We start from the raw sequence: 22,163 nt of genomic DNA, 5'->3' as shown, positions 1-22,163 counted from the left end.
TTTCTTCATCCCTTGGGGACTGTGTTGAGCTTTGCAGAAGCAAAATTCTTCTCTCCAGGGCTGGGCTGTCCTTTCATTTGTTTTACTTCAGCACAAACAATACCAAAGTCTCCAGTAAAATTCACTGCCTCATTACATTGCAGTGGATCGTTAATATATATAGTGTGTATATATATATATATATGCACATGCATACATAAAGTTAATACACTTTTGTAATATAAAGGCTGTTTGACAGTTAGGAAAGGGATTTTTCGTCACACTTGCCAAGCCTGCAACGCACCCGAGCCTCCATCAGCGCCGCTCCTTTCCGGCAGCATCCATGTGCTGGGGTCCCAGCAGCCCCTGGGACCAGAGGGAGGCTCGGGATGGAGCGTCTCGTCCCGCGTGGAGCTGACGGCAGCGGGACTGCGGGTAGTGGGGAGCGTGACTCAGCCTCTCCAGCAAACTCGGGGCTTGCCTAGGCGCTGCAGCTCCTCGGCAGGGATCGCTTCCGCAGCCTGATTTGCTGGGAAGCTGCCAGCCGCCTGCCACCTCCTCCTCTCTGCAGGCAGCTCTGCCCTATTCTCCGCTCGTCGCCTGTGTCTCCAGTGACAAAATGACTCGCCGGAGGAGAGGGACGAGAGGCTGAATCCCTGTGGCAGGAGCGGAGCGGAGGAGCCGGTGATGCGGCCGGAGGATGCTGCAGGGAAGGTACGGGCAGCCGCTCCGGTGGTGCCGGCGGAGGGGAGGGCGATGGGCAGGTTCACAGGCAGTTGTTCGGCTTTGCACCCCGTCCCGATGGGTGCTGAGACCACCCTGTGCGGCCGAGGGGTGACCTGATCCCCCAAGCTGGGGCGGCAGGCAGCGTGTGCTGCGGGAGAGACTCTGTCCTTGTCCCTGAGCTCCTAAGGACGTGTATTCCAGGTGTGAAGCCCAGTTGTCTCTCCCGAGGTGCCCATGGAGGACTCAGGGTGGGAGCCCTTCCTGCATGGGCTTATGAGCTGCCTCTGTCCATGCCCCAAGCCCCCATCACCCTGCCTGCCTTGGAGGGCCACAGGCAAGAATTAAGGGTGCATTTGACCTTATTTTGACAACTCTTTCTCAAGAAATCAGATCTGCTGCAGGTTGTGCTGATGCAGAAAGCCAGTCTGCCAAAATTTGCCTCCCAAGGTCAGTGGGGCTGTGTAGATCCCAAGGGGGAGGCTGATAAAAGGGCTTTCCCTTGCTGCTTCATGATTTTTCTTCACCACTCCTTGTTCCCACAAGGACTCCCCCACCCTTGGGTGTGATTCAGAGTTTGGCTTGTAGAAAGGCGGCCAAAATCCTCCTTAAACCCCACAGCTTGGCCAGAGCATCACCTGAGCTTGATGCTTCCTCTGTTACCTAATCCCAGCTCCCCTGAGAGGACACCATGCCCCTTCGGGGGACACCACCCCCTTTGCTCCAGCAGCTCTCCCATCTCAGCAAAGGGGGCTATGAGTGTTCAGTGGGGGCTCAGGAGTTTTGCAGCCCCCACCATGCAGGGAGCCAGCGTGCACCTCAGGGCTCTTGGGGCACCTTTGCAGGGGACACTGGACCCTTCACAGAGGAGCACCTGGTCTCTGCAGCCAGTGTGTGTCTATACAGATTTTCCATGCAGGGCCACACTCGGGCTGCTCACACAAGAGACCTAGTTCCTACTCTCCCTGCTGCCAGAAATATCCCAGCTGCCTGCAGCAGAGAGCAGGCAAGGAGAGCTGCAGGCTGGCGGGCTGAAGGTGGTGGGGGCAATTTGTGGACACCCCAGGGCAGCATGGTGCACACCAAGGCTGGTTCACCACCCATGTGGCCCCTGTGTCAGGATCGTGGTGAGGGGATGGCAGGTTTTCCAGGGAACAGTCTCCACCCAGGGAACAGTCTCCACCCAGGGAATGATGGATAGAGCTCCTTGGTGCTTTCAGTTCATGGGTATCCTACTTTGAAGGCCCCTTTGGACGGCAGTTGGAGCAACCTGGTCTAGCGGAAGGTGTCCCTGCCCATGGCAGGTGAGGGTGGAACAAGATGAGCTTTAATGCCCCTTCCAACCCAAACCACTGCATGATTCTCTGATTCTCTTCTGCTGCGCTCAGGATGGGGATGTTCAGGACCTCCCAGCCTAGGAACAGGAGAGAGGAGGCTGAGAAGCACAAGACACAGGAGCCATGTCCGTGCGTGGCCGGTGCGCCAAGGTGCTCCCCTCTGAGCTGAACAAGGTGTGCCCTGAGAGAGGAGATGACCCTGCCACACACCCCAGGAAGATGAGTGACTTTGAGGTGGTCCCTAACCTGCAGCAGAGCAGTAGCAGCGTCTCGAAGAGCAGGCGGAAGGCACATTTCCCCACTGGCAGCAATGAAAAGGCAAGTTCAGGAGGTAACAGAAGACGGGGCGGTTGGGCACACACATGGGCTTAATGAGTGCTCATTAACAGGAGCATTAATAACGGATCAGATTAGTTTTAGGGACAGACAGAAACCCCCCAAATATCTGAGGTACGTGCTCAGCACTCATATCCCCTCTCCTGGGGGTACACGTGGCTTTGTCCTTGCAGACAGCAATGGAGCTTTCATCCTTCATATCCAAGGAAGCACCCAGATGTGCTCCTACCACCTGGGTGTCTGGCCCCTGGCACAACTTCTGGCCCTTTCCAGGAACCCTGACCCCTTGCTGCTTTTCCTGCTCCCTCAGGAAAATCTCATCTCCTGGATTCCTGAAAACATCCGGAAGAAGGAGTGCACCTACTTTGTGGAAAGCTCCCAGACATCAGATTCTGGGTAAGTCAGACAGTCCCTCCTTCCCCTCCCCTGCCAGGAGAGCAGAAGCAGGTGTTGGAGACAAAGCTACAGCACCAGAAAATCCCACCTTTCTATCACAGGGATTCACAAATCCCTTTTTAACTGGTTCTTCACCCTGCTGTGTGTCACCACATGGCTGAGATTCTGTGTCCCAGACACCCTAACCCTTCCCAATGCTTTTGCAGGCAGTCACTTCAATCCTAAATATTTGTGTGCTAAATCTCTACAGGTGGAAATATCTATTCTTTTTTTCCTAAGTTTCCCCCCAAGCAACACCTTTGTTTCTGCACGAGTTCTGAGCTGGAGGAGGGGCTGGGTGGGAGGTGTGGGTACCCGTGGTGTTCCTCAGGAGAACAGGAGGGCTGGGCTTGGGCCTTTCGAGTTTCAGCTGTTCTCGACAAAGTTGGTGTGTGTTTCAGGAGGATCGTGTGTGAGTGTGGTTACCTCAGGGAACAGCACCTGGACGATGGTGCCAAGCCTCCCATTTTCCTGGGGAAGGAATGGGACCCCAGCAGGCACATCCAGGAAATGCCAACGGATGCCTTCGGTGATATCCGCTTCACGGGCCTGGGGCAGAAGACAGGGAAGGTGACTGGTTTGTCCCACCTGTGGTGCAGGGGGAGCCAGTGTTTGGGCCTTGCCATGGTGGATGGCGTGGGAGTATTTCCCTCCTGAGTGAGAGGATATTAGAAAAGGGTGAGATTGCCCCAAGGGCAACACTGACCCAAGCAGAGGAGGGGGATGGGACAGGAACCCTCTTCCCCCTCAGCCTTAGTCCATTTCTGAAACCACAAGGCTGCTCTTCTCACTGTGAGACCTGTGATTAAAGGAGTGGCTGTTCCCTGTCCTTGTCCTTAGGTTTGTCTTGGGAATGTTTGTTCACAGGGAAGCTAATGGGAACAGGGTCATGGACAAAGACCTGGAGCAGCAGCAACATGACTGTGCTGGGAAATGGTGTTGGGAAGCCTCATGCTCTTTGGTGGGAAGGGGGGGATTGTGGTGGAGGTGGCCTGTTACCCTGACCCCATTGTTTATACCCAAAATATGTATATGCTCCCTTTTTTTTGCAGTATGTGCGTGTCTCCTCGGACACCCCTCCACGGGTCATCTACCACCTCATGACACAGCACTGGGGCCTCGATGCACCCAACCTACTCATCTCAGTCACTGGGGGAGCCAAAAACTTCATCATGAAGCCAAGGCTGAAGAACATCTTCCGGCAAGGACTAGTCAAGGTGGCCCAGACAACAGGTAAGAGATCACAGAATCATAAAATCATGGAATCATAGAATAGTTTGGGTTGGAAGGGACCTTTAAGGGTTATCTGGATGCAGAGGGTCTCCCTGTGATGGTAGTAGGTGAGAGACATGTCACCTGGCCACGCCAGGTTCCCTGAGTTGGGCTGTTCCAGAGATGCTGAGCTGGTCCAGGAGACCTGTAGGTCCCTGCCTGGACCACCTCCACCAAGGATGTTGTTCCTGCTCAGTCACTGCAGGCAAGCTCAGAGGGAGCTGGACTGAGAGAGGTGCTGAAGAAGGCATCTCCTGTGCTGCCAGGGCAGGGATGGAGCATCCCTGAGGACCTGCAGGAATAAGGGGGATGCTTGGAGATTGCTGTGAGCAGAACTTCTCCCTTTCCATGCTCTTCTGTGACCCCCAGGAGCCTGGATCATTACAGGGGGGTCCCATGCTGGTGTGATGAAACAGGTGGGAGAGGCAGTGAGAGACTTCATCCTGAGCTGCAGCCACAAGGAGGGCGAGATTGTCACCATTGGCATTGCCACTTGGGGGACCGTGTACAACCGGGAGAGCCTCGTCTGCCCCATGGTGAGCCGGGCAGAGCCAAAGGGGGGATTGCTTTGCCTACACCTCGGCTGCCGGGGAAGTCCTGCCAACAGCTGTGGTGGGAACAGCTGCTTCTAGATGTCACTGTGGCTGCCAGTCCCAGTACAACCCAGCTGCACCAGAAGGAGTGCACCAGGTCATAGAATCATAGTCACGGAATGGTTTGGGCTTGAAAGCCCCTTAGAGATCATCCAGTTCCAAGGTGCTCCAAGCCCCATCCAGCCTGGCCTTGAATACTTCCAGGGTCATGGGCTGATATTTGCTTGTGGGTGTGAGGGTATGTGGGGCGAGGCTGATGTGAGCGCTGGGGAGGGGGGCAAGGGACGGCTGTTTGGCCAGACTGTCTCCACATGCTGGCCCCACATGCTGGTTACTTTGGCTATCAGGTGCTCCTGTGCCAGGCTTCTCCCAGAGTGTCTCCTCCTGCACCTTACAGGGTGGCTTTCCTGCTGAGTACGTGCTGGATGAGGAGAACCAAGGCAGCCTGTCGTGCCTGGACAGCAACCACTCCCACTTCATCCTGGTGGATGATGGGACCCATGGGAGGTACGGGGTGGAAATCCCCCTGAGGACCAAGCTGGAGAAGTTCATTTCGGAGCAGACCAAGGTGAAAGGAGGTAACAGTGACACACAGCCCGGCCTGAGGCAGGGATGGGCCATTCCCTGGTGAGGGTGTCCATCCTGGGCTCCAGGGAGTGTCTGTGGCATCCCTGGAGGATCTGGGCAAGCAACCTGAGAGGATTGCCATGATAAATGTAGAACCTGCTTCCTCAGTGACATAGATCAAAGACCCTTTCTCTACCAGATGATTGACTTACGGGGTCACCAAAGATGTCCCCAAACCTTGTGTTGCTGAGCTGATCAGGGAGAGTCATTTCTCCCAAAGGGCCAGGCTTCCAAGGAGCTTTCCAGGTGGCATCTTCTTGCTGTGCAGATGATTTTCTGTTCTAACACATGCACACACATACAACAGCAAGCATGAATCATGGAATCAAAGAATATCCCGAGTTGGAAGGGACCCATAAGGATCCTTGAGTCCAACTCCTGGCCCTGTACAGGACACGCCCAAAAATCAGACACCACGTGTCTGATCTGACATGCCAGACAAGCACCTGCTATGATTTTTCCCTGCCTCTCCTGAAGCCTGACATGTCAGGGACAATGCTCCCACTTTGCCTTTCCCAACCCACCACTCAGAGGGGACCACATGAGGGGGATCTGCCCTATGGGGAGGTGACCCTGGGTTTTGCTTCCCTGCAGGTGTTGCCATCAAGATCCCCATCGTGTGTGTGGTTCTGGAAGGAGGCCCCGGGACTCTCGATGTAAGGAACTGCCTCTGCCGAGCTGAGGATGGGGCAGGTGGTGGGGGCAGCTCCTTCCCGGGGTGCTGGTCTCGGTGTCGGAGCGAGCGCGGTGCCACACTGACATGAGTGTTGGGAGCAGCAGAAAGGGTCTGCTGGTGTCTGGGTGGGATTAGGACCAGCCTCCCCACCCTGTTACAGACCATCTACAATGCCATCACCAATGGGACGCCCTGTGTGATCGTGGAAGGGTCTGGTCGTGTGGCCGATGTCATCGCACAGGTGGCCAACCTGCCCGTGTCCAAGATAACCATCGCCTTGATCCAGCAGAAGCTGAGTGTGCTCTTCCACGACACCTATGAGCTCTTCACTGAGGGCAAGCTGGTGGAGTGGACCAAGAAGGTGAGCCCCTTGCAGGCTCCTCTGAGCTTGTGGAGACCAAAGGGGTCCTCAGGGGCCCTAGTCCATGAGCAGAAAGGCTCCCAACAGGAAATTAAAGCTCATCTGCCCCCAGCCGTCCTCATCATTGTCCTGGTGAGCCCCCCGTGGCCTCGAGCTCTGCTCCTCTGCTGTCTGCTCCCTTTGGGCAGAGAGGAGTGTTTGGGATCAACCACAGCCAGGCTGCGGGACACAGCGCAGGGGTTCTGCAGGCAACCCGAGTGGAGTGAGGAATTGCCCTGCACAGGGCAGGGAGCTGTGGGAAGCAGCAGGGAGGAGATGCTGCTGATGATATTTTACCCACGGCTCTTCCTGTAGATCCAAGACATAGTGCGGAGCCGGCAGCTCCTGACCATCTTCAGAGAGGGCAAATATGGCCAGCAGGATGTGGATGTGGCCATCCTCCAGGCCCTCTTCAAAGGTGAGGGGTGAGGGGCTGCTTAGGAGGATGGGGCAAGGTGAACAGGTTGGGGGGTGAAGTCACCTCCTGCAGCTGCCTGACTTACAGGATCACCAAAGTGGTCCCCAAACCTTGTGATGCTGAGCTGATTGGGAAGAGATGTTTATAACAAAGGGCCACACCTCCAGGGTTGATCCTCTGTTCTAACATATGCACTTTGCATGCAGCATCCCGAAACCAGGACCACTTTGGTCGTGAGAACTGGGATCACCAGCTGAAGTTAGCTGTGGCCTGGAACAGGGTGGACATTGCCCGGAGTGAGATCTTCACAGATGACCATGACTGGAAAGTAAGGCAGTATCTGTGATGCTTGTCTGGTCAGGCTTAACAGCTTGTCAGGACTGTAGATATGGAGGACACTTCTCACCTCAGCTGTGCTTAGGGAGAGTTTTAGAGCTCCTACTGCATTGCCAAGGGCTCTTAATATCTCCTGTTCTTCAAAAGTGCTCCCAAGCAGAGGTCAAAGCTGAGCAGGTTTGTCCATCCTTTCTGATGGATCTGTGGGACTTGGAAGGGATTTTCCAGTTTTGGTCACCAGTTTGGGTTCCCCCAGGTCATGTACCTTTGGTGGGACTGGGAAGAGCTGGAGGGAACTAGGAGTCCAAAAATGAAATATCTGGGGGTATATGCCCCATCCCTGGAAATATTCAAGGCCAGGTTGGATGGGGCTTGGAGCAACCTGGGACAGTGGAAGGTGTCCCTGCCCATGGCAGGGGGTTGGAACAAGATAGGCTTTAAGGTCTCTTCCAAACCAAGTAATTCTGTTGATTGTGTGATAATCATGAACTTGGGAAAGCTGTTCTCTGCTCTATCCATCCCTCCACCTGGCAGCCAAGCGAGCAGAGGGCTCCACTGCCAGAGAAGCGAGTGTACTAATCCACCAGTGTGTCTCTGGAGATGTCCCACAAGTCCTAGTACTTCTCAGATGCTCTTTCACATCCAGAAACTCCTTGTGCACTCAGGGATAAAATCTTCCCTGAGTGAGGAGCCTGGTGGGGTTCTGCTCTGAGACCGTGGAGCCTCTCACCTCTGCCTCTGGCCTGCCAGCCCACAGATCTCCACCCCGTGATGGCAGCTGCCCTGATTTCCAACAAGCCAGAGTTTGTGAAGTTGTTCCTGGAGCAGGGAGTGCGTCTCAAGGACTTTGTCACCTGGGACACCCTGGTTTACCTGTATGACAACCTGGCACCATCCTGCCTGTTCCACAGCAAGCTGCAGAAGGTGCTGCTGGAGGAGAGAGAGCACACGGCCGGCTCCAAAATGCCAAGGCTCCAGCTGCACCACGTCTCCCAGGTGCTGCGGGAGCTGCTGGGCTGCTCCACACAGCCTCTGTACCCCAAGCCCAAGCACACGGAGCGGCCCCGGCTCTCCATCCCCGTCCCGCACATCAAGCTGAACGTACGCATCTCCAGGTTACCTGATGGCAGGGTTGCAGTGGGGAGGGGACACCAGCTCAGGGAGCCGTCCTGGAGGTTGCAGCTGGGTCTCTGTCCTCTTTGTCTGCTCAATAATCCTACTGAAAAACCCTTAAAGCCCTGCCCGAGTCATCCGCCCTGCATTCCAGGTGCAACTCTCACCCTCCTACACCTGCAGCACCGTGTGGCTGCATGACTGGTGGGCAGGACCCAGTGGGGTGGGTACACAGCTCCACCTGATCCCGGCATTTCCAAGATAAGTCCAGTCTTGGCCACCCCTCTATCTGGGCAAAGTCCCTTCCATGGGTGGTGGACACAGTACCCAGGGTTTGGGTGGCTCTGTGCTGAGGAAACAGGTCTGACCATCACACACCTTGCAGGTTCAGGGGTCGAGTCTCCGGTCCCTCTACAAGCGCTCTGCCGGCCGAGTCACCTTCACCATGGACCCTGTCCGAGACCTGCTCATCTGGGCTGTGGTCCAGAACCGCAAGGAGCTGGCAGAAATCATCTGGGCCCAGGTATCACAGCCTAGAGCTGGTGGTCATGGCTGAGGGGCTCAGGTGAGGCCAAACCTTCCAGCCCCAAGGGCAACAGTGGCACCTGCTGGGATTTGGGATAGCAGGCAAGCTGTCCCAAGCCTGACCTCAGCCAAAGGGAAGACAGCCTGAGGGGACTTGGTGTCCATCCCCAGCTACACCATGAGGCCAGATCCCTCCCTTCCTGGCCAAAATGGGAAGAGGGGATGCTCTGAGCCAGAAGTGGGCTAGTCCTTGCACAGGCTGAGAGAGGGCTGAGCACACAGGGGCACGGCAGCTGGGTTGGAGAAGGCTTCCACCCATAAACAGCACCCCAAGACAAGAGGCAGTGTGGCTGGTGGCATGGTGAGCATGCTGAGGAGTCACTCCATCCCATCACCTAATGCGTCCCATGAGGAGGGCAGGGTTGTCCCTGTATTCCCTGTGGCAGTGGGTTACCCAGAGAGGAGCTCAGCTGAGCTTTTGTCACGGCAAGCTGTCCATCCTGAGTGCCAGTCTGCTTGGGACACCAGCCTTCCCTCCCGTGGGAGTTGGGGAGGGCTCGGCAGGACTGATGGAACTTGACAGACAGAGTGTCCACGCTCTCCTTGTCCTCTTCTGTCTCAGAGCCAGGACTGCATGGCAGCTGCACTCGCCTGCAGCAAGATCCTGAAGGAGCTGGCCAAGGAGGAGGAGGACACAGACACCACCGATGACATGCTGGCCCTGGCTGAGCAGTTCGAGCACAAGGCGATTGGTGAGCAGGAGGGCACCCCATAGGGCTGGCAAGCTTTGCCCAGGAGATATCTGGGGGTGATGGGGGGAGCCAAATGGGGGTCCCGTCATCAGATTCGAGGTCATGATGCTCCAAGGGCTGTGCCAGGTGGTGGTGGGAGCGCAGGGAGTACCACTGTGAGGTGCAGTGTCCTGATCCTGCTGCAAAGGGTGACTCTGTGGGTGCCTTGTCCCGGAACTCAGCCTCATCTCCCTGGTACCTGCCCCTGCAGGCGTGTTCACAGACTGCTACCGTAAGGATGAAGAGAGAGCCCAGAAGCTTCTCACCCGTGTCTCTGAAGCCTGGGGGAAGACAACCTGTCTGCAGCTGGCATTGGAGGCCAAGAACATGAATTTTGTGTCCCACGGGGGCGTCCAGGTGGGTTCCCAGCAGCTGTGCTGGGAGGGGACATGTCCAAGTGTCCCCAAGATCCAGGGTTCTCTGCAGGCAGCAGTGGGGCTCTGCCCTTCATCCCCTGTAACCAGCACTCCTCTTCCTCCCTCCTCACAGGCCTTTCTCACCAAGGTCTGGTGGGGGAAGCTGTGTGTGGACAACGGGCTTTGGCGGGTGATCACATGCATGCTGTTCTTCCCCCTGCTCTACACCAACCTCATCACCTTCAGGTACTTCTGGCAGCTGGGGCACGCATGCACGGAGACAGGGATTTCCTCCAGCCTCACCCTGTGGCTGGCTGGAGGAAGCTGCCGTGGAATCTCGCTGGGCAGCTGAGCCCACACCCGCCCTGCTCCCAGCAGGGAGAAGAGGCTGCAGCCCATGGGCTGCCTGACACGCCTCCGAGCCTTCTTCACAGCGCCCGTCGTCATCTTCCTCATGAACATCCTCTCTTACTTCACCTTCCTCCTGCTCTTCGCGTACGTCCTGATGGTTGACTTCCAGCCGACGCCATCCTGGCGGGAATACCTCATCTACTTCTGGCTCTTCTCCCTGGTGTGCGAGGAGACCCGCCAGGTGCGGGGCAGGCAGAGCCAGGGCTGGGAGGTGGCAGAGGAGGAGAGACACCCCTCTGGGGGCTCCTGGGACGTCCTGAGCAGCTCACGTTCCCATGCTGCTTCTCACGTCACCATCCACTCGGAGAGGTTCCCCCCAGCACATGGAACCACCAGATCCCCCCATCTCTGAGGCTGGAGAATCTCCTTGGCTGCACCTGACCTAGCCATGTGCACATGCAGAAGAACATGGGGGTTTTGGGAATGTCAGGAGATGGAGGACTCACCTCCTTCCTTGGGTGAATTCCCCGCAGCATCTCCACGCTTTGCTTGATATTCGAGGTTTCTTCAGTTTTTGCTTCAATGCCTCAGTGCCTTTCTCCCCCAGCCTGAAGACCCCCATGTCCCAGGTGTCCCCATGCTCCTTCCATGCCTGTATAGAAAAGGCCATAGGCTTAGGTTACCTTTGGGTCAGTGAGAGTGTCCAGTGATGGCCAGCTGATCTCTGTGATCCCTCCCCTCTGTGAGGCACATGAGTATCTTACACCCAACTCCTCTTCTCTTCCCAACAGCTGCTGTATGATCCAGATGGGCTCGGGCTTGTGAAAATGGCTTCCCTGTACATCAAGGACTTCTGGAATAAGTTGGATATCTGCGCCATCCTAGTCTTTATCGCAGGGCTGACTTGCAGGTAAGCTGCAGAGCTTGATAGTATTTTCATAAAATCATGGAATCACAGAGTGGTTTGAGTTGGAAGAGGCCTTAGAGCTCATCTTGTTCCAACCCCCTGCCACAGCAGGGACACCTTCCACTAGCCCAGGTTGCTCCAAGCCCTGTCCGACCTGGCCTTGAACATTTCCAGGGATGGGGCAGCCACAGCTTCTCTGGGCAACCTGTGCCAGGGCCTCACCACGCTCACAGTAATTCCAACCTAAATAATTCTATATGATTCATTGGTGGCACTGAGGTGTTTCCTTCCTTCTCTTCTGTGCCCAGGCTGATCCCATCAACATTATATCCCGGGCGAATCATACTGTCCTTGGCTTTTATCATTTTCTGCCTGCGCCTGATGCACATTTTCACAGTCAGTAAAACGCTGGGGCCCAAGATCATAATTGTGAAGCGCATGGTGAGAGCTCCCCTTCAATCCTGCCAGGGTGATGCTGGACCATCCTGCTAGAGCAGCCGGATGTGCCACCCCTGTTATCCCCTCCTGGAGAGGAGTTTGCTCCAGGACACAGTTATCCTTCCCCTCTGTCTTTGCAGATGAAGGATGTCTTCTTCTTCCTCTTCCTGCTGGCAGTGTGGGTGGTGTCCTTTGGGGTGGCCAAGCAGGCTATCCTGATCCACAACGAGGAGCGTGTGGAGTGGCTTTTCCGTGGCGTAGTTTACCACTCTTACCTGACCATCTTTGGGCAGATTCCTTCCTACATTGATGGTAAGGGACTCCAGCCTGTGACAGCACATGGCACGAGCAGGGTGGCTGTGACAAGGCCAATGTACCAAAATAATGCCGTGTTGGCCCATGGAATTCCCAACAGGTGGCAGTGAGCAGAGCACCTGGGATGTGGCAGATGGAGGTCAAATCCCTGCCTGGTGCTCTCTGAGACACCCTGAGGTTTGGTTGCCACAGAGTCATGTTGTGCCCTCCCACAGGGGTCAACTTCAACATCGACCAGTGCAGCCCCAACGGGACCGACCCCTACAAGCCCAAGTGCCCAGAGACAAACGCGGACAACAAGAAGCCCATCTTCCCAGAGTGGCTGACGGTCATCTTGCTGTGCCTGTACCTGCTCTTCACCAACATCCTCCTCCTCAATCTCCTTATTGCCATGTTCAAGTGAGTCTGAGGGGTTAGAGATCTGGTGGAAGTAGCGGGATCCCGCTTGGGGGGTTGTAGATGTGATGGAAGTAGCAGTTGTGGGTCAGGGCTGATCGGGGAGATGGGTAGGAGCTGGGACACCACTCAGACATGATGTGCCCCCTCACCCCCCTGGCACGGCTGACACCTGGGCTCTGCCCCAGCTACACCTTCCAGCAGGTCCAGGAGCACACGGACCAGATCTGGAAGTTCCAGCGGCACGACCTGATTGAGGAGTACCACGGCCGCCCGCCCGCGCCCCCACCCCTCATCCTGCTCAACCACCTGCAGCTCCTGGTCCGGCGTGGCTTGCTCCGCCGGCCGGCCACGCACCACAAACTCAGTGAGGACCAGCCTCCCTCTCCTGCCCTTTGCCCCCTCCTCAGGGCATGAGGCTGGGCACCTGGGCTGTGGTCCTGGGCTTTGAGATGCCCAGAGATCTGACAGCACTGCCATCCCCTTCTTCTGGCAGAGGAGAAGCTGGAGAAGAACGAGGAAGCTGCCCTCCTCTCATGGGAGATGTTCTTGAAGGAGAACTACCTGCAGCACCAGCAGTGCCAGGAGAAACAGAACACAGAGCAGATGATCCGGGACATTGCACAGAGGTACTGTCACTCCTGAGACAGAGAGTTCCTTCCATCCTTCGGCGCCCTGAGCAGGGAACAGTTGGGATCAGTGCAGGAGTGGCTGCTGAGGGGGTTGCAATCTGCACTGTCCCTCCAGGGTTGATGTACTGGCAGAGCTGCTGGACTTGGACCGGGTGAAGAGGACGGGGGTGGTGGAGCAGAGACTGGGCTCTCTGGAAGACCAGGTGAGGCAAAAACAGAGCAACTACCCAAGAAAGGTAATATTTTCCAGGGGCTGAGTCAACTGAACAGAGCACAAAATCTGCCTGAATCAATACCCCTTCAGACAGTTTGAGTTTCATTGCCATTAGCATCCAAGTGGAAAAGGTTTTTGAGGAATGCTCTGTTTGACTCCAAAGTGGGAAGTGGTGGGATGAGCCACTGCCTCCACTGGTCACCAGAGAGTTAGAGCTGACCCAGCTCTTCTCCTTGGCCTAAGAGGACCCTCCAGACCTCTTGGAGGTGGGGACTCTGTGAAGCCATCCCCACCCCTGACAGTGGGGTGGCCAGGGAGCCGACCCAGCCCTGGCACCTCCTGTTTCCACTTCCATTTCCACGTGCTTTGTAAAAATTTTTCCCTGGAGATGGTTTTCCAAGGCAAACATCAGGACACAGCCAGGATCGCTGCTGCCCATGGGGACTGGCAGCCAGTGCCAAGGGCAGCAGTGCCACCTGCCAGGGCTGGATCCTGTGCTACTCAGGGGTAGGGGGACCCGGGGGTGACCCTCTGCTGTCCCCCACAGGTGCACCAGAGTGCCCAGGCCCTGAGGTGGATGATGCAGGCACTGCGGGGCAATGGCTTCAGCTCAGGGGAGGACCTGCCAGCCGTGGGTAAGCAGAGCACAAGTCAACCCCAGCAGCACCAGGGAAGCCCAGGGCCCCAGACCAGGGCTGAGCAGCCCCTTGCACCTCTCTGTTCAACATCAAGGCAGAGATTCCTTTGGTCTTGGGAGCTTTGGTGGCTCCATGAGGCCATCCAGCCCTTCCTGTGGCCATTTCCGCCCTCCCTGAGGTTTCCTCCAGGACCTGTTGGAAGGGAAGCCAGGGTCCAGGTCCCCAGGGGATGTCAGCATCCCCGTGGAGAGACCCAGCCAGCCCCCTCGGCAGAGCCCTGGTCCGCAGTACTGGACTCAGTGTCCTGCTTTGTGGGACCCTGCTGTCTGTGTCTGTCTCACAGGCTCCTCTAGAGCCTTGGACTTCAAGGAGGCTGACCTGGAGGGGAAAGCTGAGGAGAGACAGCCCCCGTACCATGTGCTTGCCCGAAACCTCCTGTACCCAGGCTCTCACACCCTCCGCTTCCCTGTGCCAGATGAGAAGGTGCCCTGGGAGGTAAGATCTGTGACCCCAGGCAGTGGGGCTGGGAAGAGGGGGCATGGGGCAGACCCTGGCAGTGGTGGGAGGAGGAATAGACCCATCAACATTGGGAGCTGCTGTTCTTCCAAGCCCTGAGACAAGTGTCTTCCTGGAGCGGCTGCACTGAGGTTCTCCCAGAGACAAGGGCATAGTTGCTGCTGGGATCTGCAGTGGTAGGGATGCCTGGGGATGCTTGGCTGGAGACAGAGGGTACAATCACCTGCCTCTGCACTTCCTGAAGCAGGGCTGGCTCAGGGTCAGGGACAGGATCCAGCACTGACTTCCATGGGGGCATGATCCCATCAGCCGAGACCCTGAGCTCAGCCCCCAGCAGAGCCAGGAGCATCACTTGGGCAGTGATGCTAGAAGCTGTGCAGAGCAATACACTGGGGCATAAGGTGTCCCTGGACATCCCAGTCCCTGCCTGCCACCAGAGCAGAGATGCAAGGGAGTCCTGACACAGCCACGTGCTCCGCAGGTGGACTTCCCGCTCTATGACCCCCCTGCCTACTCGGCTGACCACAAAGACATGGCTGTGCAGGACCCCTTCAGCCTGTGAGTGTTCCCCCACAGCTCCCCACTCCTCTACCCCTTTCCTGGGTGGCACAGCCAGCCCTCCCTACCGGGCTGCCTCCCACCCCCAGCTCCTTGGAGTCTCTCCTGAAGATCAACTACAACACCATGGATGGGCTGATCGACCGGCAGAGCTTCCACGGGCTCTACGCCGTGCAGGACGGGCTGCCACTGTGAGTGCAGCCACCACAGGGAGCTGGGAGCTGGGCTGGGAGGCAAGCACCAGGAGACAGAGTCCAGGAGCACCTGAGCCCATCCCGCTTTCCTATGGCTAACGGTGCGGCAGGGATAATGGCATGCATCATGCTCAGGGCTCATCCCCAAAAAACCACTACAGCACCCCAAAAGAGGTGGGGTGCAGTGGTAGGGAAGTGCTATAGGGGTGCACAGAGGGATTGTGGCGCCATCCCAACCCCCTCACTCTCACTCTGACAGGAACCCCATGGGCAGGACGGGGCTGCGAGGCCGTGGGAGGCTGCACTGCTTTGGGCCCAACCATGCCCTGCACCCTGTCGTGACCCGGTGAGTGTGTGGGGACATGAAGGTGTCCTGCTCCAGCATGGGGCTGGGCATATGAGATGGAAAAGGGGGCATGGAAGCACCTTGGAGAGACTGGGACCTGGCCAAACCCAGTTCTGCCAATACGACCACTGCTGGGAGGAGGGGAGCCAAGTGCAGCTGCAGCATGACAGGGGCCTCTCTCACAGCTGGAGGAGGAATTTGGATGGGTCCATTATAAGGAAGAGTCTGAAGAAGATGCTGGAAGTGCTGGTAGCCCAGTACCCACTGTCAGATGTCTGGGCTCTGCCTGGGGTAAGACCTGGGGGAAAACAGCTGGTGCAGAAGATGGAGATGGGAGATGGGAGCAGTGGATGGATGGATGGATGGATGGATGGATGGATGTCCCACAGAAAAGGGGGAATGACAGGTACATGTTGTGGCCTTGGCTGGGGAGGTACCTCTGACCCTCCTGCAGAGCATCTGCATGCCAGGGCTGCTGGGTGAGCAATGGTCCCGTTACAAACACCCACACACCTGAGCCCCTGTCTCCTGCCTCTCCCTCCTCCTCCTCCTCCACAGCTTCAGTTCTCACATGTCCTTCATTGTGAGCATGTTAAGCCATTGGCAAAGCATCCTTTCACAGACATTGCACCAGGCACATTCAGACATCTGCCTGGGCAGAGCCGAGGACTTCAGGCGGGAGAGGGAGGAAAGGAGGCACCACGAGAGCTTGTGGCATCATCTGCAGTGGTGGCTGGCAACTGCCTGATGGCCAAGCTGGTGGCAGGGAGGGAGGCTGGGCTGTGCTGATGGCAGGCCATATGGCTGACATCTCCTTTGGCACAGGGGTCACTGGAGCCGGGGGAGACACTGCCACTGAAGCTCAAGTGGATCCTCCGCCGAGAGTTCTGGCCCCAGTTCCAGAACTTGCTGAAACAAGGCACTGAGGTGGGGGGCACACGGGTATCCCAGTGGTATTGGGTGACGTGAGTGCCCCACTGGGATGGGGGCATGCAGGCATCACCCCAGGCAGTAGAGGCACATGGGGACATCGCAGTACAGAGACATGTGTCCATTCATGGTGTCACAGGGCCACATGGGCACCCCAGGGTACAGGGGCCACTGGTGGCCACTGCTCCCACCAGGGAGGAATGGCTGGAGGAGGTGGAGACATGCAGTAATGCATGTGTGGGGGTCTGGAGCAGCCCAGAGAGCGGGGGGGTGGCTGCCCACTCCAGTGTCTGTGCCTGCTGCAGTCGCTCTCCATGGCTCCAGTTGCAGTGGAAATGGGGTGCTGGTCTCCAGTGGGGCAGAGGAGCTGCAGGGCAATACCCCACCACCTCCAGGGCCTCTGGTGCCCTCAGAGATGTGAGGGGGGCTCTGCTGATGTGGCAACTCTGTCACCGAGCACAGGTACACAAGGGGTACCTCGATGACCCCCGCAACACGGACAATGCCTGGGTCGAGACGGTCGCTGTCAGTGTCCACTTCGACAACCAGAACGACGTGGAGATGAAGCGGCTGAATTCGGTACGGGGCTGTCACCCCTGTGGCTCCCTGACCCACCTCTCAGCAGGAGTGGGATTCTCCAGCTGCACAGAGTGGGGGAATAACATGGGGATGAACATGGGGTGCCACCCCAATGTGTGCCCCAAAAAGAAAGGGCAGGAGGTTGGGGACTAGAAGTGCTGTTGAGTGTGGCTGGCATGGCCCCTCACCAGCAGCACATCTATGATGTCTGTCCCCTTCCAGTTCCTTCAGGGTTGCGACCCGGAGCTGTGCATCCGCTGGCAGGTGCTGGATAAGAGGATCCCCCTGCATGCCAACCACAAGGAGCTCCTACACAAGGTCTCAACCCTCCTCGGTGCTTACTACTGAGGCCTCAAGCACAGGCCAGGGCTCCTGCTGCCCCAGAGCAGGTTCTGGCTGGGACCTGCAGCTCCACCCCAGTTCACTTGTGAGACCATGGAAGCTGCTGGAGATGAGGTACTTTGGGTGCTTCTGTGAATGTACATTGCAGGTCTCTGGGAGGAAAAGTGTCCCCTTCTTGGGGGCAGGGGCTGCTTAGACAGTGCATCCCAGTCACCTGAGCGACCAAGCTCAGCCCCAGCTTGTGTCTTGGTGCTTCCACACTAGCCCACAGCACTAGCCCAGAGCTTGGGCCACACAGAGCCACAGAACTGTTCCTGCAAGGTGATCCCTCCCTCAGCTCCAACCTGCTCTTGGCTTCGGGGTGGGCACTGAGGGCTCACCAGCCCCAGCTACTCCACAAGGATATCCATCTCTGTTCCCTGCTCCTGCTCTGAGCCCTGGCAGCCCCCGTGCCACAGATCCCAAAGGATTGCTCTGGAGAAGGCTTGGAGTCACCCCTGTGGCAGCTGTCTCCATATCTTTGGTTGTCTCAGACCCAACAACATGGTCCTGAGCTGTGACCCAGCACTTCCAAACGTGTGAGCAGCTCTTGCTTATATATCTATGGTTTCATAGCTCTGCACTGGCCCACCCGCCATGCCCCACACTGATATGTAATCCTGTGTGTGTATGCTGAGCTCCAGCTTGTCGCTGAACTCCCTCCCTCTGTCTGAGCCAAGGCACCAGCTAAATGTCACCTGCCTGTCCCCATCCCCTGGTGCACGTGGATGGAAAGGGGCAGCTTGCTGGGACCAGGTGATCCATGCTCTATGGTCCCTTGAGCAGGAAGGGACAGGAGAGGGGACAGGAGTGTGTCAATCCCAGATATCCCTGCTTTTAAGGGGTCTTTCACTCACATTTTCTGTTGCCCGCCACGGGGAGAACTAGGCACAGTGAAGACATTTTTTGGTCACCCAGAAGAGCCCCACAGTAGCAGGTTATGCTTGGGACTGCTCAGGGTGGGATTTCAGTTCCCCCACCCTCTCCTGATGGATCAGACACTGACCAGCCTGGGCTATTCATCCCACACTGGTGGCCACCACAGCACAAAGGCAGTTTCACCAGTGACGCACTGGGGCTTGGCAAGGAGAGGGGGCTCATTCTGGCAATGTATTCAACCCAGCTCAATAAACCATGTATTAAATAACTACAGGCTGGTGGTCTCTTATGCTGTTTAAACAGGGGCCATTCCTGAAGGCCATGCTTGGAGCACACTTCCAGGATGAGCCCAGTTTGAATGTTCTCACCCCAGTCTTGTTGCACAAACTCACTTTGCTTGTTGACTCACCCCCAGTGATGGCTGAATCACAGAGTGCTTTGGGTTGGGAGGGACCTTAAAGACCATCTCTTTCCAACCCCCTGCCATGGGCAGGAACACCTTCTACTAGACATGGGTGTTTGAGATGATTGGACCTCTTTGGAGTCTATATGGGAGATGTGCTCCGAGGTGTTGGCACAGCACCTTCTCCCATTTCTCACGGACTGTTTGATATCTGCTCCTGGTCTCCCATTGCTGAGAGGTCAGGAGACCATCTGCTGACAGCCCACACGGGTGCAGGGAGGTCCAGCCTGGAGGCATGGCCAGGGAGGGAAGGGGCGATCGCCCCTTACAGCAGCTGATCAAGCTTCCAGACCCGCAGTCTGGACGGCAGCCTCCGGAAAATTGCTGAAACCTCATTAGCAGCACTTAATTTTCCGTACAGGGGTGCTCCACGCGGCCACTCTCCTGCAGCCCCGCGGGGGTGCTGCCTGGCTGCTCCACCGCCCTGGCCCCCAGGTCCCACTCCCCTCGTCTCCCCGCACCGCCCCCCGCTCCCGCACCGCCCCCGCACCGCCCGGTGCCGCCGCGGCGGGACCGCCCGGCCCGGGGCTCCTTGGGAGCGGCCGCAGCAACAGGTGGGGCCGAGCACGATCGCGGCCGAGCCGCCGCGCACCGCAGCGGCACCGGCACCGCACCCGCACCCGCACCGCACCCGCACCCGCACCGGCACCGCACCCGCACCCGCACCGCACCCGCACTGGCACCGCACCCGCACTGGCACTGAACCCGCATCCGGAGCCGCCCCGGAGGAGCCGGTAAGGGACCCCCGGGGCTTCGGGGCGGCGGGGGGTGGCGGAGGGCGGTCGTGCCGCCCGCCGGGGTCCCGGCTCGGGGCGGGGCAGGAGAGCGGGTCGGGGCATCGCCCCCGCGCACCCCTGGGGTCCGGGAGGCTGCTACTCCTCAGAGCCCCTCTGAGCCCTTCCAGGCGGTGAGAACCGGCATCGCATAACTCGCCCTCATTCCCCCGGAGAGACGGAGCTGGCGGAGCCCGGTACCTTTCGTAGGGCCAAGAGGAATTCCCGGGAAGCAGAACTTCATCTCCTCTGGCAGAGCCCACAGTGCCCCAGCCCTTGGCAGGGCCACGGGCTAAACCACGGGCAGCACCCACCCGGTATGAGCATCCCTTGGGTATGAGCATTCCTCGAGTGTGAGCATCCCACTGTGGTACCCTGAGGATGCTCACACCTGAGGGATGCTGCTGTTCCCAGGGGAATGCCCTTAGCAGAAGGATGCTGCTACCAGGGGGGACAACAACTCAGTGCCCCTAATGACATCACCATGGGCCATTTAATTCCCAGGTGAAAGGTTCCCTTGGTCTCTCACCCTTCCTTCCATGGAGATTTCTTCCCTCCAGGCTGGCCAAGGCAGCAGGAGAGGTGTGAGCAGCACCAAAGGCAGAGGAAAGGTGTCCCACCTGCTTCACCTCTTGCCTTGCCCCTGACAGCACTGGGGTGTCCCTTGGGGTTTCCACATCACCCCCTTTACTGTGATAGCGGCTCCTCTCTTCACCTCCAGCCCCCAGAGTTAGGCTATCAAACCTTACTCTTTGTTTACTTTAAAAAGCAAACTCATCTCCAAACCCTTCTTTGGCGAAACCCTTGGAAATGTGACTTTTACCAGCTCATGGACCAGAAGGGGAGGGAAAGCAAAAGAGCTCCACATTTCGTTATTTAAAACCCCGGTGGTGATTAAGTCAGTCTGATGATCCGTGCAGTCTGACTCATCATTTTTTTAAACACTCAGTGTTGGTAAGATAGGAATTTACTGCTGCTTCTGCATCACATTGCCCCTGGAAACTGGCAGCAGGATGGGGCAGAGGCTCCCAGGCTGGACCTGCCTCCACACCTCCTTCCTGCAGCACCCTTTGTCTACCTGGGTGGTCTCTGCAGAGATGGGGGCAGGGGTTTCATTCTCTGCATCTCTGTGTATAATTAAACTTAGGCCAAATTAAGCTGTTCTGGACAAGATGGTAGCCAGTGTCACTCCACCCTTGTTTTCCAAGCTCCTGAGCCCAGCCTCCCACCCCTTTGCCAGGGCACATCACACATGAGCCATACACAATGTTCCAGGAAATAATGCCGTGTCATATCCCCTCCACCCACCGCTTCCCTCCAGCGATGGGAGAGGCTTTGCAGGAGCGCCGAGGGGCCGCCCTGCTGCCCAGGAGCTGCTGCCGCCCCCGGGGAGTTGCCGGCAGCCACGCTGAGCTGCCCGGCTGCAAGATGACCTTCACCACCGCCACACCGGCCGCCAGCGTGGCCCAGGCTTTCTTCTGCCTTCTGCTCTGCGTCCCCTGGGGCAGCTCCTGCCCCCCCAGCTGCCAGTGCACGGAGCGGGCAGGGGCAAAGGCCGTCCTCTGCAGCTCCCGGCACCTGGAGGAGATCCCCAAGGACATCCCCAGAGACGCGGTGTTCCTCAAGCTGGATGCCAACAGCATCACCAGGATCCCCAGCAATGCCTTCAGGCACCTCTCCCACCTGGAGGAACTCGATCTCTCCAGGAACGCCATTGAGAAGATCGACAGGGCGGCTTTCAAAGGGGTGGCAGCAGGGCTGCGGACCCTTGACCTCTCCAGCAACCGCATCCGCAGCATTCCCAAGGAGGCCTTGCTGGCACTCAATGCCAAGCTCCGGCTGGCCAACAACCCCTGGCACTGCGAGTGCGCCTTGCAGGAGGTGCTGTGGGAGGCACGACTGGACCCTGACTCCGTCCAGGACATCACCTGCCACACGGCCCCACGGGAGGAATATGTGGGCAAGCCGCTGCTCCAGGTCCTGGATGCCGGCGTCAACTTCTGCAGCGTGCGCCAGAGGACCACAGACGTGGCCATGTTCATCACCATGTTCGGCTGGTTTGCCATGGTCATCGTCTACGTGATCTGCTACGTCCGGCACAACCAGGAGGACGCCTGCAAGCACGTGGATTACCTGAAGTCACTGCCGAGCACCCAGGACCACGCAGAGACCACCAGCACTGCCCTGTAGTGCGGGGTTGGGGAGTCAGCTCACAGCTTCTTTGCAGGGAGCCAGCGGCCAACTTGTGGGCTTCAAAGCTTCTTGGTGGGATTCCCCCAGTGCTTGCTCCAATCCTGCACACAAGTGCCACCGACCGCCCCTCCCCAGCAACACTGGACTGAGTGTGAGCAAAGGACATGGGGGAGGGATGCTGGGGACACCTCACGCAGACCTGTCCACAGAGACCATGTTCCTGGGGGTGAATACACCCAGCCAGACCCTTTTTCCCTGCCAGAGCTGGGCTCGCAGGGAATGCAGCCCCAGCCACACGCTCGTAGTCTGCACAGGTCAAGCACCTGGTGGGAAGAGATGGGGGTGGGGGTTTGTGGGGCCAGGAGGTCACTGGGGTGCCGAGGTTCACTGCAGTAGGGTCACCCCATCCTGGCTCCAAGCCCTGTGGAAAGCAGGACATCATCCCCAACGCTCCGTGTGGCATCTCAGCAACCTCTGCCTGCCTCCAGCAACCTGGGGGGGGGGAAATCTCCCAAACCTTTGGCTCCTCAATAAAGCCCCGCA

The 22,163-nt window shown here is 57.8% G+C and overlaps 2 protein-coding genes across 3 annotated transcripts; both read left to right on the top strand.

The window, feature by feature from the left end:
• The first annotated feature begins 339 nt into the window (after positions 1-339).
• Positions 340-18,462, top strand: TRPM2 (transient receptor potential cation channel subfamily M member 2). 2 transcript variants are annotated; one of them, XM_027724997.2, is made up of 33 exons: positions 340-693; positions 2,091-2,357; positions 2,686-2,771; positions 3,212-3,380; positions 3,863-4,043; positions 4,452-4,618; positions 5,073-5,253; positions 5,897-5,958; positions 6,139-6,339; positions 6,694-6,796; positions 7,003-7,124; positions 7,883-8,233; positions 8,631-8,768; positions 9,393-9,522; positions 9,773-9,918; positions 10,051-10,163; positions 10,296-10,509; positions 11,060-11,178; positions 11,484-11,616; positions 11,754-11,925; positions 12,144-12,327; positions 12,513-12,691; positions 12,821-12,953; positions 13,072-13,159; positions 13,718-13,805; positions 14,152-14,303; positions 14,806-14,882; positions 14,972-15,073; positions 15,336-15,422; positions 15,608-15,713; positions 16,248-16,349; positions 16,815-16,931; positions 17,154-18,462. In XM_027724997.2, exons 2-33 carry the CDS (start codon positions 2,163-2,165, stop codon positions 17,277-17,279), a joined length of 4,524 nt encoding a protein of 1,507 aa, XP_027580798.2. In that variant the 5' UTR covers positions 340-693; positions 2,091-2,162; the 3' UTR covers positions 17,280-18,462. The 2 variants fall into 2 exon arrangements, with proteins under 2 accessions (XP_027580798.2, XP_027580797.2); XM_027724996.2 differs by having other exon boundaries at positions 341-693; positions 10,293-10,509.
• Positions 18,463-19,319: 857 nt separating this feature from the next.
• On the top strand, positions 19,320-22,163 carry LRRC3 (leucine rich repeat containing 3). Its single transcript, XM_027724974.2, has 2 exons — positions 19,320-19,388; positions 20,749-22,163. Exon 2 carries the CDS (start codon positions 20,751-20,753, stop codon positions 21,615-21,617), a length of 867 nt encoding a protein of 288 aa, XP_027580775.1. The 5' UTR covers positions 19,320-19,388; positions 20,749-20,750; the 3' UTR covers positions 21,618-22,163.

The sequence above is a fragment of the Pipra filicauda genome, unplaced genomic scaffold (assembly GCF_003945595.2).
Source record: "Pipra filicauda isolate LSUMZ 115617 unplaced genomic scaffold, ASM394559v2 scaffold90_size2875636_pilon, whole genome shotgun sequence".
NCBI lineage: Eukaryota > Metazoa > Chordata > Aves > Passeriformes > Pipridae > Pipra > Pipra filicauda.
This window is presented reverse-complemented; position numbering and strand designations above follow the sequence as displayed.